General features: G+C 43.3%; 1 protein-coding gene across 1 annotated transcript in view; it reads left to right on the top strand.

The window, feature by feature from the left end:
* The first annotated feature begins 5,015 nt into the window (after positions 1 to 5,015).
* LOC124788616 (sialin-like) overlaps positions 5,016 to 16,947 on the top strand; it is a 74,396-nt gene continuing 62,464 nt past the window's right edge. Inside the window, exons 1-4 of the mRNA XM_047255886.1 lie at positions 5,016 to 5,193; positions 6,466 to 6,677; positions 13,747 to 13,980; positions 15,661 to 15,745. Coding sequence (XP_047111842.1) covers positions 5,016 to 5,193; positions 6,466 to 6,677; positions 13,747 to 13,980; positions 15,661 to 15,745 — 709 coding nt within the window. The remainder of the gene's footprint in view (positions 5,194 to 6,465; positions 6,678 to 13,746; positions 13,981 to 15,660; positions 15,746 to 16,947) is intronic.

Genomic DNA, 16,947 nt, shown 5'->3' with positions numbered 1-16,947 from the left:
ACCGTCATCGAACCCATCGTTCTACCATTCCTAGACCGGCAAGGGAACTTGCTGTTCCAACAGGACAATGCACGTCCGCATGTATTCCGTGCCACCCAACGTGCTCTAGAAGGTGTAAGTCAACTACCCTGGCCAGCAAGATCTCCGGATCTGTCCCCCATTGAGCATGTTTGGGACGGGATGAAGCGTCGTCTCACGCGGTCTGCACGTCCAGCACGAACGCTGGTCCAACTGAGGCGCCAGGTGGAAATGGCATGGCAAGCCGTTCCACAGGACTACATCCAGCATCTCTACGATCGTCTCCATGGGAGAATAGCAGCCTGCATTGCTGCGAAAGGTGGATATACACTGTACTAGTGCCGACATTGTGCATGCTCTGTTGCCTGTGTCTATGTGCCTGTGGTTCTGTCAGTGTGATCATGTGATGTATCTGACCCCAGGAATGTGTCAATAAAGTTTCCCCTTCCTGGGACAATGAATTCACGGTGTTCTTATTTCAATTTCCAGGAGTGTATCTTTCCCAGTTCTACCAGAAAATTGGGCTACCAACGAGGCAGCGCTAGCATTAAGGACAGGTAAGGGTATGCTAGGATTTTTGCATTCCCTTCTCTCCTCCACTACATTATTAAGCTTTTGACCTAATTGTACGTTACTCTGACATATTTCCCAGCTTTCTCATGTTGTGAATTGCCTCCCAAGGTGATGCACCTTTGCCCTCAGTACTTGAAGCCCTTGTGATGTTACCACTGAAAGCATTCAGCATAACAGAGAAGCAAAACAAAAAACAAAAAGGAAGGGAAAGTCAGGAAGCAACCAAATAGGACCATAAACTTAAAGTCAGCACTTAACTTATATTTCATTGCTGAACATCACTGTTCCTGAATCAGTGCCATTGCTGCCCTCCATTGGCCAACGAATTCAACCTGCAACTTGTTCTGCTCCAAATGTAAAGGGTGGCAGAATGGACAGAGTGAACGAATGGCTCTCTACTGGAGTATGTGGACCCATGCAAAATTAAGGCAACCAGGTGTTGACAAAGTTATTTATTGTTAATCATAAACAAAGATAGTGTACCGTACTTGCATTAAGCAGAAAGGCAGGCGACGTCCATTGAAACCTGGATCCAAATGCGTCATTGTAGACATGCCCTGTAAAGTGAGTAGAAGCAGCAGGTAGCAAGTGGCATTGCTATCAGCACACTACCATGGCCGACTATACCTTAGTCAGGATCCCATAACTGTATCTCAATTTCGGCTTGCCAGCATGAGCCAGGCAGATGGCATACCCAACAGATGACTGTGGCGTTGCCCATGAGGTCGAATCCTGGACTGACGGCTGGAGAGCAGCAGGTGGCGCCGGCGGGACCTTAAGCATGGAGCTGGAAGTATCTCAAATTGTACCTTGGATCATGAGGTGCTAGGATCTCCGGAAGGCTGTCTTGTCGAAATGGCGGCAGAGTGAAGGCATCCTGGTGGTGGGCCGTCAGACAACGGTCGTTCGTTCTCATCCTGGCTGTGACGATGATAGTTGTCTAGAAAGTGTTGGTAACACCGTAGCTGAGGGTACCGGGACTGACAAACTGCAGGCTTTGATGCATAGCCATGCTGTACCGATGACTGCTCGACAGGCCCGGGAGTGTACAAGGTGTGTGGGGAAAGAAATGAGACTGACAACACTGCGATCGATGTGGCAACGCTGTGTTGTTCTAGTTGTGTAGACCGATGTGTTCATCCCTTCCATATGATCAGTCCGAGTTTCAGTTCTGTATAGCCATCACGTGATTTTTGAGAGCGTCATCAGTGAAGTTGTGTTTGTGTTTTTGTTGTGCGTCACGAAAATGGAACAGCGGAATTTAGAGCAATGTTATGCCATCAAGTTTTGTGTTAAGGTTGAGGAACCCGCGAGTATACCTTTCAAAAGCTGAAACAGGTCTGTAGGGAACATTCATTATCAAGAGTAATACCATTTTTTGGCTGGCACAATAACTTTAGAAAACTGAGAACACGTTCTCGGAGAGATCTTCAACTTCAGAAACCGACGAAAACATCGAACGTGTGAGTGCTCTTGTGAGGTCAGACAGACGTTTAACAATACGGATTAAGGGTGAATGTTAAATACTTGCACCATACATCAAATTTTGACTGAATTTTAGCACATGCGAAAGGTTTGTGCCAAAATGGTGCCCAAAAATCTCACAACTGAGGAGAAAGACAATGGAAGAAGTGTGCTCTTGTGACATCAGACTGACGTTTAACAATAGGGACAAAGGTTGTCATTTTTAACTGAAACGCACCACAATCGAAGAAATGTGTGCGTTGATCTTCTTGAGAGGATTGCCAATGACCACAAATAATAAATAACATGTTTCAGATGCTAATCGTTTCTGCAGAATATGTACATGTCCCTTGAATGAACGACCTATTTATAGTCGTTAAAGTTGTTTTTTCTGAACGTGTGTGTATTACGGTGTAAAATGAAGCTGGAGGCTTAAGATACGTTCTTTAAATTGACCAAAAGTTGGAATTGGGCAATCGCATGAAAAGAATGCAGCCTACTTGGACCATGTCTCCGTTCTCAGAAGGATAACAGGTAGGAAAATAAATTTCTAGACAATTTTGGTTGGTAAAGGATTAAAACTTTAATTATGGTCGCTTTACAATGGCCCTTTCACTCATCCTCTGATGTCCTCACTTTCCTTCAAATACTTTATACTTCTTTTCCTAGAATTAATTTTCATGAGTACCACTGAAGTTTCCATCAAAATATATTTTCGTTTGATTTTGACGTCGTACTGGCTTGGTTGGTTGGTTGTAACATTGTTGTTGTTCAGCTTTGTGTGACTTTGTGCATTTCCAGCTGCGAGAGAAACAGATATAACTGTCTGTGAGAATACAACATGAATTTGGCCCTGCTTTATAATCTTTCTAAAAATGTGAAAACTGATGAAATTCTGAACTTTACTATTAATCTCTTTAATTAAACAAAGTGGTCTACGTGCGTTAATGATCTGCCTTATAATGCTGTTCATGAAATGGTGCCTGTGCTTTGATAATTTTCGTAGTAAACTGATCCTGAAACGAAAATATGTTACCTCGCAATGCAATTGCTTGGAAAAACTGTGCTTCATGCTCGGTGCTCGCCAGCTGCAAATTTCGAACTACAGTTGGCTGACAGCGTACTGCAATGTTCTAGACAAGTAAACTATCTTATACACATCATTGACTGAGAGACTCTTTAAATAAAAATGACTTTTATCGAAAATGTGGACAATGCTCTTAGGTGAAATATTTCCATAATAAACTGTTTTTAAATTATCTGATATATTATTAATTGTGTGAAATTCGTGTTACAACACTCATTAACAATGGCAAAGGGCAGCACTGATATCAAACTCTTACTTTAAAAAATGTTAGACAAATAATTGCTAAACATAAAAAATACTTCACAGCGAACGCTACTGAATGTTTAATGAAACATCTAAAGTTCCCTAATATGGATGTCTCATTCAACAATGGCTCCATACTGCGCGCGACTGAAACGCAAGTAAATAAAAAATAGTACCTTCATTCCTCTTCATATACAAAATTTTGAAAAACACAGCCCTCAGTCGCGAACACAATTAATTTGTGACCTACGTTTCGGTGTCACAAGAGACGCCTTCTTCGGACAAAATTAAAACTAAATGTTACAGCATAACGTACCAAAAAATACGAAAGCTTCAGTCATACCTGACAGCGTCAGATAGTCAGAATTAAGGTAAAAATGGAACAGAGGTGCAAGCCACTAGGGGCGCCATGTGTCCTCACAGTCAACACAAAACTGAGTGGCTTGCACCTCTGTTGCATTTTACTTTAATTCTATCTGACGCTGTCAGGTATGACTGCAGTTTTCGTATTTTTTGGTACGTTATGCTGTAACATTTAGTTTTAATTTGTCCGAAGAAGGTGTCCCTTGTGACACCGAAACCTAGATCACAAATTAATTGTGTTCGCGATTGAGAGCTGTGTTTTTCAAAATTTTGTATTATACAACAGTCGCTGATTGACAGCCATGTTAAAAACCTTAAGTTCTTCATATACTTTTCTAATCTCATTACATTTCATTTCATTCTAAATCACTAACTGAATCTTTCTTCTCTGTTTCACAACATTGAAACACAAATCAGATGCACTTAACCTCACGTCCAGACTGCCACGAGTCCTCCGCTCGGCGTCTGTCTCACTACTCCTCTAACGATGGAACTCCTGCTCTCCTTGCTGCCAAGCAACGATGACCGAAGAAGCCCATCTTCCAGGACGCAGCTACTCTGGCCAAAGACTGCGTGCGAATAATAAGCTATTCAAAACTGTCGCTTCGCGAATGGGGCATCCAAAGTATATATAAATTCCAGAAAAGCAATAACAAACTCTCAATAGATCTGTTTCCCCACCCATCACATCGCCTGAAAGTTAATTATAAACTATGCTATGAATCGTTATTGTATCCATGTGGTTGTGACCTTAAATCGACCTATTTCTACCAGTTTCAATACGAAAAAATGCAAATAGGAAATAACTGCAGAGTGCATTTAGTAAACCTAACAGCGGGTGTTTGCTCCCCAGCCAGATGCCTTGGTCGCTATACCAGCGGCGATTTCGTTGAACAGCATTTACCTCAGGGAAACATTACTGGCAATTGCAAAAATTTGTTTCCTCGATATCTAGGAAAATATGTTTGGAGACCCCCATAAATGATGAAACACGTTCAGTTTTCAACTATGTATCGATACCATCCATTTGGAGTCGATTGCGTGCCATATGTTTTAGGGATGGCTTCTCGAAAACGGTGCGTGGCGTGTGTGTGTGTGTGTGTGTGTGTGTGTGTGTGTGTGTGTGTGTGTGTGTGAGTGTTTATGTATGTGAGAGAGTGCTGGTGTGGGGGGGGGGGGGGCGGTTATTGAACCAAATATCTTACAGTCTTTCAATGCAGGTGGGGTACACAAGCGTCCTGCCAAATATGAGCCGAATCGGTTGGCTATGTCTAAGGCCCTTCCAGCTATCGAGCCACAGGTGCCTGCCAGACAGACAGACGACGAGCTGAGGTTTGTGCTCCAGATGCCTACACCTCTGTCATTTGCCATCATTTGCCGCGGCTGGGCGGGTCCCGGCCACCTCGCTAGTAGCATCGCAACTCCAGGTTATGAACTGTTCAAAGGTAGTAACGGGTTTCTGCTGATTTGTTTTACTCTAGGCCACTGCACAAACACAATCAATCTTCACACTTATTATCAAAATCTTTACACAATTTAAGCAAGACGTATTTTAAGTATTCAGGCTCATTGTATTTATTACACCTATGTTCTACATAATACATTTTTTTCTCTTTGAAAAAATCAGATAAATATTTACGTTATCAGGTTCAGTTACAGTAGGCGCTGTGATCTTATCTCCTGAAAATGGCTATGTACATGCGCTCTAGGGCTAGATCCAGAATATGTTAAAAAAGAAATTAAATGACCTCTGCATTGGCTATTTTGCCAGTGCTCTGGAATAATGTTTCCTTTTATGAGAAAAGAAATGAGTCTCACTTTTGGCAATAGCTGTAGCTTACCTACTTTTCCACTTTTACACACATGTTAACAACTCTCAGATCAGGAAAACTCTGTTAATACTCTGTCAGTATAAAAGCGCTTTCTGGGATCTTTGATCATAAATTACTAAAGAAACGATTACTGGCAAAAAGTACGAACAGACTGGATAGCTAGTCTCACATAAACCTCTAGTAGACCAAACACTTTACTTCTGGCATTTTTTCCACAAGATAAAAGTAAAGGGAATATTTACTTCCCTTCGGTAAGTATTCTAGATAACAACCAAATTAACTTAATTAGTTTCGATACACCTAAAATTACGCAAATAAAAGCTGAATTGAATCTAGAATTGCAATACACAAATTTTTTTCGGATGGTAACAACGGAGCTCGCATGAATGACCAGTTTCCTCCAAGATATAATAACGTTTCATAAGAAATGTAACTTTCGGAACCTAAAGCCAGTAATGGATGAAATTAACGGATGGAGAGTTAACGGAAAGATACAGAAAATGCCGCGAACTCCAGTCCAATTGGATGAAACAGAGTGTGACGGTTTTGTGAATCACAAGTGTCATCCCCGCACGAGTAATGAAAGGTTGAGAGAGTAGGGAAAAATTCAGCAATGGTACATTGCACATCTGGAAAGTAGGAAGTTGACTGGTGTCCTCCAGGGCCAACAAATGCTGACGAGGTGTAACTCTGAATGGGGTCATGTAAAATGAATAGTGTCACACTGCTATGAGTTAATATAATTTATATTGTTTTCACAAAATTATCAATGACTTCGAGTTCCACAAAACTCTTTTGCACAGTTGCTAAATTCATGGACTTCTGTCATCTGACACCTGAAAGTTCAAAGAGCTGATTTGGACGACGACGTGCCTGTGTGCCCAGGTCTGTGGAAGATGCGCTACACGATGGCGCTGCTGTGCCTGCTGGGTCTGGGCATCAGCCTGGCGATGCGTGTCAACTTGTCGGTGGCCATCGTGGACATGGTCAACGAGACGGCAGTGCTGGAGCGGGACTCCAACGGCAGCGCCCTCCTCTTCTTCGACCCTGACGCCTGTCCGGGGGAGCTGGCGGTCAGGGGTCCAGGTGGCCGCAAAGTGAGTGAGTCCCTCCTATAGTGAAAACTGGGTCTGCTTTCTGCTCTCAGCCGCTGAGAATATAGTGAAATGACTTTCGAAATTTTTCTAATATTGTTTCCAGAAGACCATAGAACTGGCGCCTGTTTTTTTAACGAGTGACAATCTTCCGTTAATTCATTTGCTTTATTTTACGAGTACACGATAATTTTATACAGTTGCAGGGGTAATATACAGGGAGCGACAGGCTATTTACAATTTGTACAGAAAGCAGATGGCAGTTATAAGAGTCGAGGGGCATGAAAGGGAAGCAGCGGTTGGGAAGGGAGTGGGACAGGGTTGTAGCCTGTCCCCGATGTTATTCAATCTGTATATTGAGCAAGCAGTAAAGGAAACAAAAGAAAAGTTCGGAGTAGGTATTAAAATCCATGGAGAAGAAATAAAAACTTTGAGGTTCGCCGATGACATTGTAATTCTGTCAGAGACAGCAAAGGACTTGGAAGAGCAGTTGAACGGAATGGACTGTGTCTTGAAGGGAGGATATAAGATGAACATCAACAAAAGGAAAACGAGGATAATGGAATGTAGTCGAATTAAGTCGGGCGATGCTAAGGGAATTAGATTAAGTAATGAGACACTTAAAGTAGTAAAAGGGTTTTAATATTTGGGGAGCAAAATAACTGATGACGGTCGAAGCAGAGAGGATATAACATGTAGACTGGCAATGGCATGGAAATCGTTTCTGAAGAAGAGAAATTTGTTAACATCGAGTATGGATCTAAGTGTCAGGAAGTAGTTTCTGAAAGTATTTGTGTGGAGTGTAGCCATGTATGGAAGTGAAACATGGACGATAAATAGTTTGGACAAGAAGAGAATAGAAGCTTTCGAAATGTGGTGCTAAAGAAGAATGCTGAAGATTAGATGGGTAGATCACATAACTAATGAGGAGGTATTGAATAGAATTGGGGAGGAGTTTGTGGCACAACTTGACAAGAAGAAGGGACCGGTTGTTAGGACATGTTCTGAGGCATCAAGAGATCACAAATTTTGCATTGGAGGGCAGCGTGGAGGGTAAAAATCGTAGAGGGAGACCAAGAGATGAAAACACAAAGCAGATTAAGAAGGATATAGGTTGCAGTAAGTGCTGGGAGATGAAGAAGCTTGCACAAGATAGAGTACCATGGAGAGCTGCTGAAGACCACAACAACAACAACTCTTAATTGGTCACACTACATGGTTAAAAATGTAAAGCAGCAAGAATACACGGTTTGATATCAATGTAATTTCGCGCACGTACACATCTTTGGCGCGTATGTAAATTACTAGGGTTGTAATATGCTCTGTAAGAGGTAGGATGGTCGTCAGAGTGCATTAATGTTGTTGGTGCTTAGTGTTGTTATCAGACCTGGCAGGGGGTTTGAACAGCATCAAATGTTACATGAACATTGTTAAGGACACGGAGATGCCACGTACTGATGTAAGAGAAAATTATCAGTATATGGCAGAGTATGATAAGGATCTAATGGTGGAAACCATTTCGCTTGTTGGTGTATCATGGAATTTCCAGATTTCTACGGCATTTGTGTATGACAAAGGCTCAATGTTGGGCTGCAAGGGAACTTCACGACAGGCAAGTAGTTGTCAAGGCTTTGGTCGATCATGGCTGACCATCACAAGGGAGGACCACTTCATTGTGCTCCGAGAAAGTCATAACTCATTTACATCTGCGTCTGCCATACGAGAATATGTCAAGGAATACCTGCAATACCCTGTGTCATCCCGCTCCATTGGTCAGAGAGTATCAGCCGCGAGAAGAAGGAATAAAAGTGGCACATGTAAGCTGTCGTCAACACAACACAGTCGCTCTGTTTGGAGTGGTGCTATACCTGGGAAGAAAGTACTGCTGATGAACGCCTTCGCATTGTGCTCAGCAACAGTTTTGAACATACCCTGGATGACCATCGTCAGCTAGTACGGTAGCGACATAGGGAGAGGTCCCATTCTTCCAATGGTTTGGAGAGGCACAGCGGTGTTACTGTTGGTGTCATGGTATGAGGAGCGATAGGGTATGACTTCAGGTCACGGCTAGTAGTGATTAGTGAATTCTGATGGCACAATAATACATGACTGGCATGCTGCGTCCTTATGTGTTGCTTCACATGCGACAGTATTGCGGTCCCTATTTCAACAGGACAATGCTCGTGTACACGTCGCACATGTCTCTCTGAACTGTTTGCTTGGTGTTGAAGTACTTCTTGGGCAGTGAGATACTCAGATCTCTCCCCAATAGTACGAGTGTGAGAGTATCTCGGAAGTCAACTCAGTCCCAGTGTCAGTATTCAGGTTATCAAGGGCCAGTTACAACAACTGTGGATGATCTTTCCTCAGCAGAGAATACAGCTTTGTTGGTCATTGATGAGACGTCCGCCCCCTGTAGCTGAATGGTCAGCGTGACGGATTGTCAATCCTCTGGGCCCGGGTTCGATTCCCGTCTGGGTCGGGGAATTTTCTCCGCCCAAGGACTGGGTGTTGTGCTGTTCTCATCCTCATGCTATCATTCTCATCGACTGCAGGTCGCCGAAGTGGCGTCAAATTGAAAGACGAGCACCCTGCGAACGGTGAGCCCGACGGGGGGCCCTAGCCATATGATTAAAAAAATAAATAAACTTGATAAGACCCTTAAACTTCAGTCCGGTGTCTACCATATCTATTGTAATGTGAGTTTACCCTGACAGTCGTAAACGTTTGAGACTAGACAAAAAATATAGAAAATTTAAGATGGTAGTTTTAACACTTCTGTTCTACTCTCTCTCTCTCTCTCTCTCTCTTTCTCTCTCCCCTCCCCTTCTTTGGGACGCTATTCAACTAGCACGTTCCAATAGCTTGAATGTCAGTTATGTATTAAAAGCATTGGTCTTTCATGTCAGATCTGCGCTTTGTCATTTTGTGATGGATTCATACTGACAGCACGAAGTATCGTCACCAGTGATGATTTTTTCAGAAAAAAAGTCCACATTCTGCATTTCAATCAAGTCGCCGGAGGGCTTTGTTTGTTCAAAAAATGTGTGTGAAATCTTATGGGACTTAACTGCTAAGGTCATCAGTCCCTAAGCTTACACACTACTTAATCTAAATTATCCTAAGGACAAACACACACACCCATGCCTCAGGGAGGTCTCGAACCTCCGCCGGGACCAGCCGCACAGTCCATGACTGCAGCGCCTTGGCTTTGTTTGCACACACGTTTTTCTTTTTCAAAACGTCATAGAGAATATATTGAACCCTTGACTTAAATATATGTTTCCGCTGCGATTTCTAACACAGCAAACGTGAAACACTACAGCCGGACGGCCACTACTTACAAGGAGACCGCTCCTATTCGTTATCACCGATTTCGACCAAATTTATGGTATTCTTTTCAACCTTTGTTGGATGGCTTCGTTTACGACAAGAAAATAGAAAGACTAATAAACGGGGAAAATGGGTTGTTATTGCAGTGGTAACCGCCATCCCTAGTGTGCTGTAGGGTGGGGTGGGGGACGACGGCGATGATCTGTGCTGCCTGTGATGCCTCTGAACATGAACATGGAGCTCCAGACAGCCAATACTTTGGAAAAAAAATAGTATTTTAGCGCTGGTCGGGCGAGGCGTCAACCATTTACGTTAGAGCGGTTGTCAGTCAGGGGTTAGCCCAGCGGCAAGTGAAGAGATAGGCAACCCGAGGGGCGTGGTATCGCGTCTCTATTCGAAAACGTTTTTATTTCTTTTATTTTCAATTTTGACGTTACTTAAACTGTAATTGAACCTAAATAACGCTCAGTGTATTGAATTTATTAATAATTTCATAAAGGAATTGGAAAGGAAAGGCAAAGAAAGATTTGTAAAATAAATTTCCATGGCAGGAATGTACTTACAGCGGCAACAAGGACACTACAAAAAACTTTCCACGAAGGGATTGCAATTAAAGTGTCAGATCAAATAGGTTAGTCGAGAATTCTCATTCGTCGACCTTCGACTAAAATACTTCTTTCAACGCCACGCAAAATTCATCATTTACTATTGTATGTTCTCTTTCCAGATTGCCAGTATCAATCGTCATAACTCGAACCTGGACCACCGAGGGGCGAAAGTAGTTCTTGTGAAACGTTGGGATACGAACAAAATAACCCACTCGTATACAATGCAGTATCCTATAACTCTTTCTGGAAAATTATTGTCAACAGTCTATATATGGCTGCAAGAGAGTAGTGGCTCATTTGGACTGAGAATACGGAAAAGAGTGGATGAGTTTGCAGGAAAATTTAGGAATCTCGTCGTTATTTCATCAAAATCTTGGAAAGTTTTACACAAAACCTTTTTGGCTGATATGATGAAGCCCTAAGAGCAAGAGAACAAATTTCTTCTATCATTTGACGCGTGGGGAGGACAAACAGATCCACGATTATACTACGAGATTTCTCGAGATGTCGAAGGACTGCCACCGTGCAGTTTTAGAGTGATTCCACCGAAGTGCATTCCGCTAGTGCAACGCTGTGACGTCTATTTTTATCGTGAGGTAAGGACTCCGTCCGAACAGACCTCTATGAAGGTCCAACGGTGCCGACCGACCGCAGTATCATCCTCATCCGATAGTGTCACAATTTCAATGTAGAGAAGTGTAATGTGCTGCGAATACATAAAAAGTAAGATCCCTTATCATTTAGTTACAATGTAGTAGGTCAGCAACTGGAAGCAGTTAAATCCATAAATTATCTGGGAGTACGCATTAGGAGTGATTTAAAATGAAATGATCATATAAAGTTGATCGTCGGTAAAGCAGATGCCAGACTGAGATTCATTGGAAGAATCCTAAGGAAATGCAATTCGAAAAGAAAGGAAGTAGGTTACAGTACACTTGTTCGCCCACTGCTTGAATACTGCTCAGCAGTGTGGGATCCGTACCAGATAGGGTTGATAGAAGAGATAGAAAAGATCCAACGGAGAGCAGCGTGCTTCGTTACAGGATCATTTAGTAATCGCGAAAGCGTTACGGAGATGATAGATAAACTCCAGTGGAAGACTCTGCAGGAGAGACGCTCAGTAGCTCGGTACGGGCTTTTGTTGAAGTTTCGAGAACATACCTTCACCGAGGAGTCAAGCAGTATATTGCTCCCTCCTACGTATATCTCGCGAAGAGACCATGAGGATAAAATCAGAGAGATTAGAGCCCACACAGAGGCATACCGACAGTCCTTCTTTCCACGAACAATACGAGACTGGAATAGAAGGGAGAACCGATAGAGGTACTCAAGGTACCCTCCGCCACACACCGTCAGGTGGCTTGCGGAGTATGGATGTAGACGTAGATGTAGATGTAGATGCGGATATGGAGGGCCTGTTGTCAACACACCACTCTCCCGGTCGTTGTCAGCTTTCGTTTAAATGGTTCAAATGGCTCCAAGCACTTTGGGGCTTAACATCTGAGGTCATCAGTCCCCTACACTTACAACCACTTAAAGCTAACTAAACTAAGGACATCACACACATCCATGCCCGAGGCAGGATTCGAACCAGCTACCGAAACAGGCGCGCTGTTCCGGACTGAAGCGCCTACAACCGCTCGGTCACAGCGGCCGGCTCAGCTTTCGAGACTGGAGCCGATACGTCTCCTCTGCTCTCCTCACAAGGTCTGAGTGCAACGCGCTTGCCAACGGTGCTCGCCAGACCTGAACGGTCATCCGTACAAGTGCTAGCCAAACCCGACAGCGAGTTAACTTCGATGATCTGACGGGAATTGGTACTACCACTACGGCAAGGCTGTTGACATGTGAGGTAACGGATTTGATCAACAATGTACGAAACTGCTCTTATCGTCGAGAGAGTAAAAGAAATCACATCACAAGAAGAGTGTACATCACACGTGATTAGCTACCAAACTGTGCGATTAGAGAGAACATTTTTTTGTCATTATAAACCGAGCTTGTTTTTCTATAGAAATTCTAAAACAACAGTGTAAGTGTTAAAATTAGGCGTTTATAACGTGTGCAAGATGCCGAGAAAATTAGTGCTTCCCCGTTTTTGCGATGAATATCTTCGGAGCATGTGTGTGTCATCAACTGTAAAATAACAGAACTACCTTAATTTATATACGAAGTTCTCGTGTATGTTCTGCAGTTCTATCCTGGAAACGTATTTGCATCCGAAATTATATTTTGCATTTCCTTTTCGTCCTTTTATGAAAATATTTAGAAATACAGTATACTGACTACTATGTAAATTTATATGCACAGTAAGTAACGCAAAAAATTAAAAAGAGAGTTTCCGCGTAGGGACTTGACGCCACGTCCGTCGGATTCTGAATTGTTTTCACGGTGCCTTCCGCTGCCTGGAAACTACCTTAATATAAAAGGTTCATGTCACGCCCGACCAGCGCTATAATGGTAGTTTTTTCTAAACTCATGACCATGTGGAGCTCTCATTTTCATTTATGGCCAAGCCTAGCATATACCATAAATCTGAACGAAATCGACGGGTAAGTGCGATAAACTTTTTTGCACTGCCTGCTCACAAGTGACTGGTCTAATGCGCATCAGGCGTTTACAGCTGTTTGTTCAAGATGTCATCGTAGTTACTGCGCTGACATCGCTTATACGGCAGGATTAAAATAGGTCTCTGAACTTTTTTGAAGATGTATATCTGCTTTTAGGTACACCTTACAATCCCGTACCTCGTTTCGGAGTCTGTGTCTCCTCACTATATAAACCAGAGGATTTTTCCCGAAACCACAGGCCTTTTCCAAGCACGTCTCTTCCTCTTTTGAGTCTTGAACAGTGTATTCGCAAATACTAACTGAAGTTTATTGCAGAACTCGAAGAGTCTTTCTGCTCCCTCACTCCAACTACAAAGTCTTTTTCCCCCTAACTTGTTTTGTATTTCTTCATCCACCCTAGTTACTGTATTTTCCTGTCTCTTTACACAAGGAGTTACCCGTTCGATGCCCTCTCATAATGTACCTCTTCACCATATGCTTTTCATGTCAGCATGTACAGCTAAATGAAAGAAGAGGTTGGTGCTGCAAACTTAGTTATTTCACTCCGTCCGTTTTTTGCAGGATGGTGACTTCGCGTGGGACAAGCAGAAGCAGGGTGAGATCCTGGCCGCCTATTACTACGGCTACGTAATCGGACACTTTCCTGGTGGCATGCTGGCAGATCACTTCGGAGGGAAGATCGTATTCGCAGTCGGCATCTTTGTTTCGTCTGTGCTCTCTATTCTAACTCCAGCTTCAGCGTGGGCTGGTGACTACGTCCTGTTTGCCAACAGGCTGATTCAAGGGACGGTGCAGGTATTTTTTCTACTCTTTTTCTTCCTCTCTGCGAATTTACGAATTGAAATGCTAATGGAAGTGCTCTAGGGCACTGATTTGGAAACGAGCAGCAACAGGCATTATCATGCACTAAAGAACCTCCTCCCCTTCTCTCTCCTAGAAAAGGCAAGGAATTTATTGCAATCACTGCCCTTCAACATAAATTAGTCATACGCACTGATCAACCAGAACATCATGACCAGCTACCTAATAGCTGGTACGTCCACCTTTGGCACAAATAACAACGGCGAGGCATCGCGGTATGGACGCAGTGACGCCTCGGTAGGTCGCTGGAGTGAGTTGGCGCCACATCTGCACGCACAAGTCACCTAATTCCCGTAAATTCCGGGTAGGGGAGCGATGAGCTATGACGCTACGTTCAATTTCATCCCAGATGCTTTCGAACGGATGCAGATCTGGCGAGATGGGGGACCTGCACGTCAATTGGAACTAGCCACTGTGTTCCTCGAACCATTCCATCACGCTCCTGGCCCTATGACATGGAGCATTATCTTGCTGAAAAATGACACGGGAAACGTGGTCGTCATGAAAGGTGTACGTGGTTTGCATTCAAGTACGAAACTACATGGCCGTCGTACCGTAGTACAGGTGGTAAAGAGCTGTTGCCCTGGAAGACCATAGATTCGCGCTCTCCGATCGACATGATGAAGAAGGTATCGGGGTTCACCAGACCATGCAACGATCTGCCACTGTGGCAACGTCCAGTGCCGATGATCACGCGTCCGTTTCAGTCGTACAGTAGTTGCCGATGGCGGGATGCTAACATCGGCACACTCATGGGTCGTCGGCTTCTGAGGTCCATCGTTAGGCGTGTTCGGTGCACTGTGTGTTCAGTCACACGTGTTCTCTGCCCAGAATTAAAGTCTGTTGTCATTTCCGCCACAGTTCGTAGCCCGTCCTGTTTTCCAGTCTGCCCAACCTACAACGTCCGACATCTGTAATGAGGGGTGGCAGCCCAAACCCACGACGTTTGGACCGGGTTTCACCTTGATTTCGCCTCTTGTTGAAGACATTTACCACGTCACTCCTCGAACACCCGGCAAGTCGTGCAGTTTCCGAAATGCTCGTGTCGAGCCTCTGGGATGTCACAATCTGCCCTCCGTCAAACTCAGATAGAACACGCGCGTTCCCCATTCCACATTTGGCAATACGCTCATTGATATCACATGCACCGTGCATGTGTCTGACTTGCAATCAATCCCCGACAGGTGGCGCTGCTATCACCTGGAAGGGTAGTGGGTAGGTGGTCATAGTGTTCCGGCTGATCAATGTACATAAAGGGCATTTGCAAGACTATAGTGAGAGATTAAATTTCGTTAAATATGAATGCCTATAATGTACCTAAACGAAATAAATATTTCTAGGAAAGTTAAAGAGGACGAAGAATAAATACACGACGCAGTGTCAGAAGGACAGCTGCACTCAAATTGATGACGGAGGATGCGCCGTATTTTTTATTTTTTTTTTGTCAGTAATATTTTAAATTAATTCTATAAGCGTCAATTTGTTTCTCTAAACTTGAATTTAACGCTCTGGTGTGCACAGTGACATACCTCATGAGTGGTGTTTCAGAAATAACCTTACGTCCACCAATATACAGCCCACTTGCATTTGGATATAATTTTCTCTTTGTTCCAGGGCGGAATAGTACCTACCATACAAACTCTTATCTGCAGGTGGTCGCCAGACCACGAAAGAAGCAAATTCTCTATAATTTTTCTAGGTAAGTTTCGAGATTTGTAGACACTGTAATGTAGGTCACCTAGATGGTATAGATTCCTCTGCTCCGTGTACAAGACACTCCTTCTCGATACAATCGATGATAACGCCGAGCTCGTTGTCCCGTTGCCATTTCTCGATATTATCTTAAAAGTGTAACAGTACGCTATTAATTTGCTCAGATTTTCTGCCAATCATTATTTTATAAACAACCATTGTGTGCAGTAGCTACAGCTGTGAAATCAACATGTACACATACCGGAGCTATAACTGAACTTTGAAGTAATACGGATCGGAATTATGTTTATATACTTACGATCTTCATCTTGAAAAAGCGTGTTTTTGATATTCAGTGGGGGAATAACCTTCACTTAATAAATGAGATTTGCTTAGTATTTCTTTTATGTATATCGTACTCACGGCAGTTAGACAAACAGTATCTAATTTTCAGTTTTCTTTGTCTTTAGTCGTTGGTATTTTAATTAAAAAGCCGTCCAGATAATGTAAGAAAAACTCCTAAGCAATAAGAGAAACATGGGCATAGATTACGATAATTGTATTCTACAGGGTTATTACAAATGATGGAAGCGATTTCACAGCTCTACAATAACTTTATTATTTGAGATATTTTCACAATGCTTTGCACACACATACAAAAACTCAAAAAGTTTTTATAGGCATTCACAAATGTTCGATATGTGCCCCTTTAGTGATTCGGCAGACATCAAGCCGATAATCAAGTTCCTCCCACACTCGGCGCAGCATGTCCCCGTCAATGAGTTCGAAAGCATTGTTGATGCGAGCTCGCAGTTCTGGCACGTTTCTTGGTAGAGGAGGTTTAAACACTGAATCTTTCACATCACTATGCGTGAAACTTGCCCGCACGCGTTCAACAGTTTCTTCGCTCACTGCAGGCCGACCCGTTGATTTCCCCTTACAGAGGCATCCAGAAGCTTTAAACTGCGCATACCATCGTCGAATGGAGTTAGCAGTTGGTGGATCTTTGTTGAACTTCGTCCTGAAGTGTCATTGCACAGTTATGACTGACTGATGCGAGTGCATTTCAAGCACGACATACGCTTTCTCGGCTCCTGTCGTCATTTTGTCTCACTGCGCTCTCGAGAGCTCTGGCGGCAGAAACCTGAAGTGCGGATTCAGCCGAACAAAACTTTATGAGTTTTTCTACGTATCTGTAGTGTGTCGTGA

Source organism: Schistocerca piceifrons, chromosome 3 (assembly GCF_021461385.2).
Source record: "Schistocerca piceifrons isolate TAMUIC-IGC-003096 chromosome 3, iqSchPice1.1, whole genome shotgun sequence".
Lineage (NCBI taxonomy): Eukaryota > Metazoa > Arthropoda > Insecta > Orthoptera > Acrididae > Schistocerca > Schistocerca piceifrons.
Note: the sequence above shows the minus strand (reverse complement) of the source record. Positions and strands in the feature narration are given on the sequence as shown.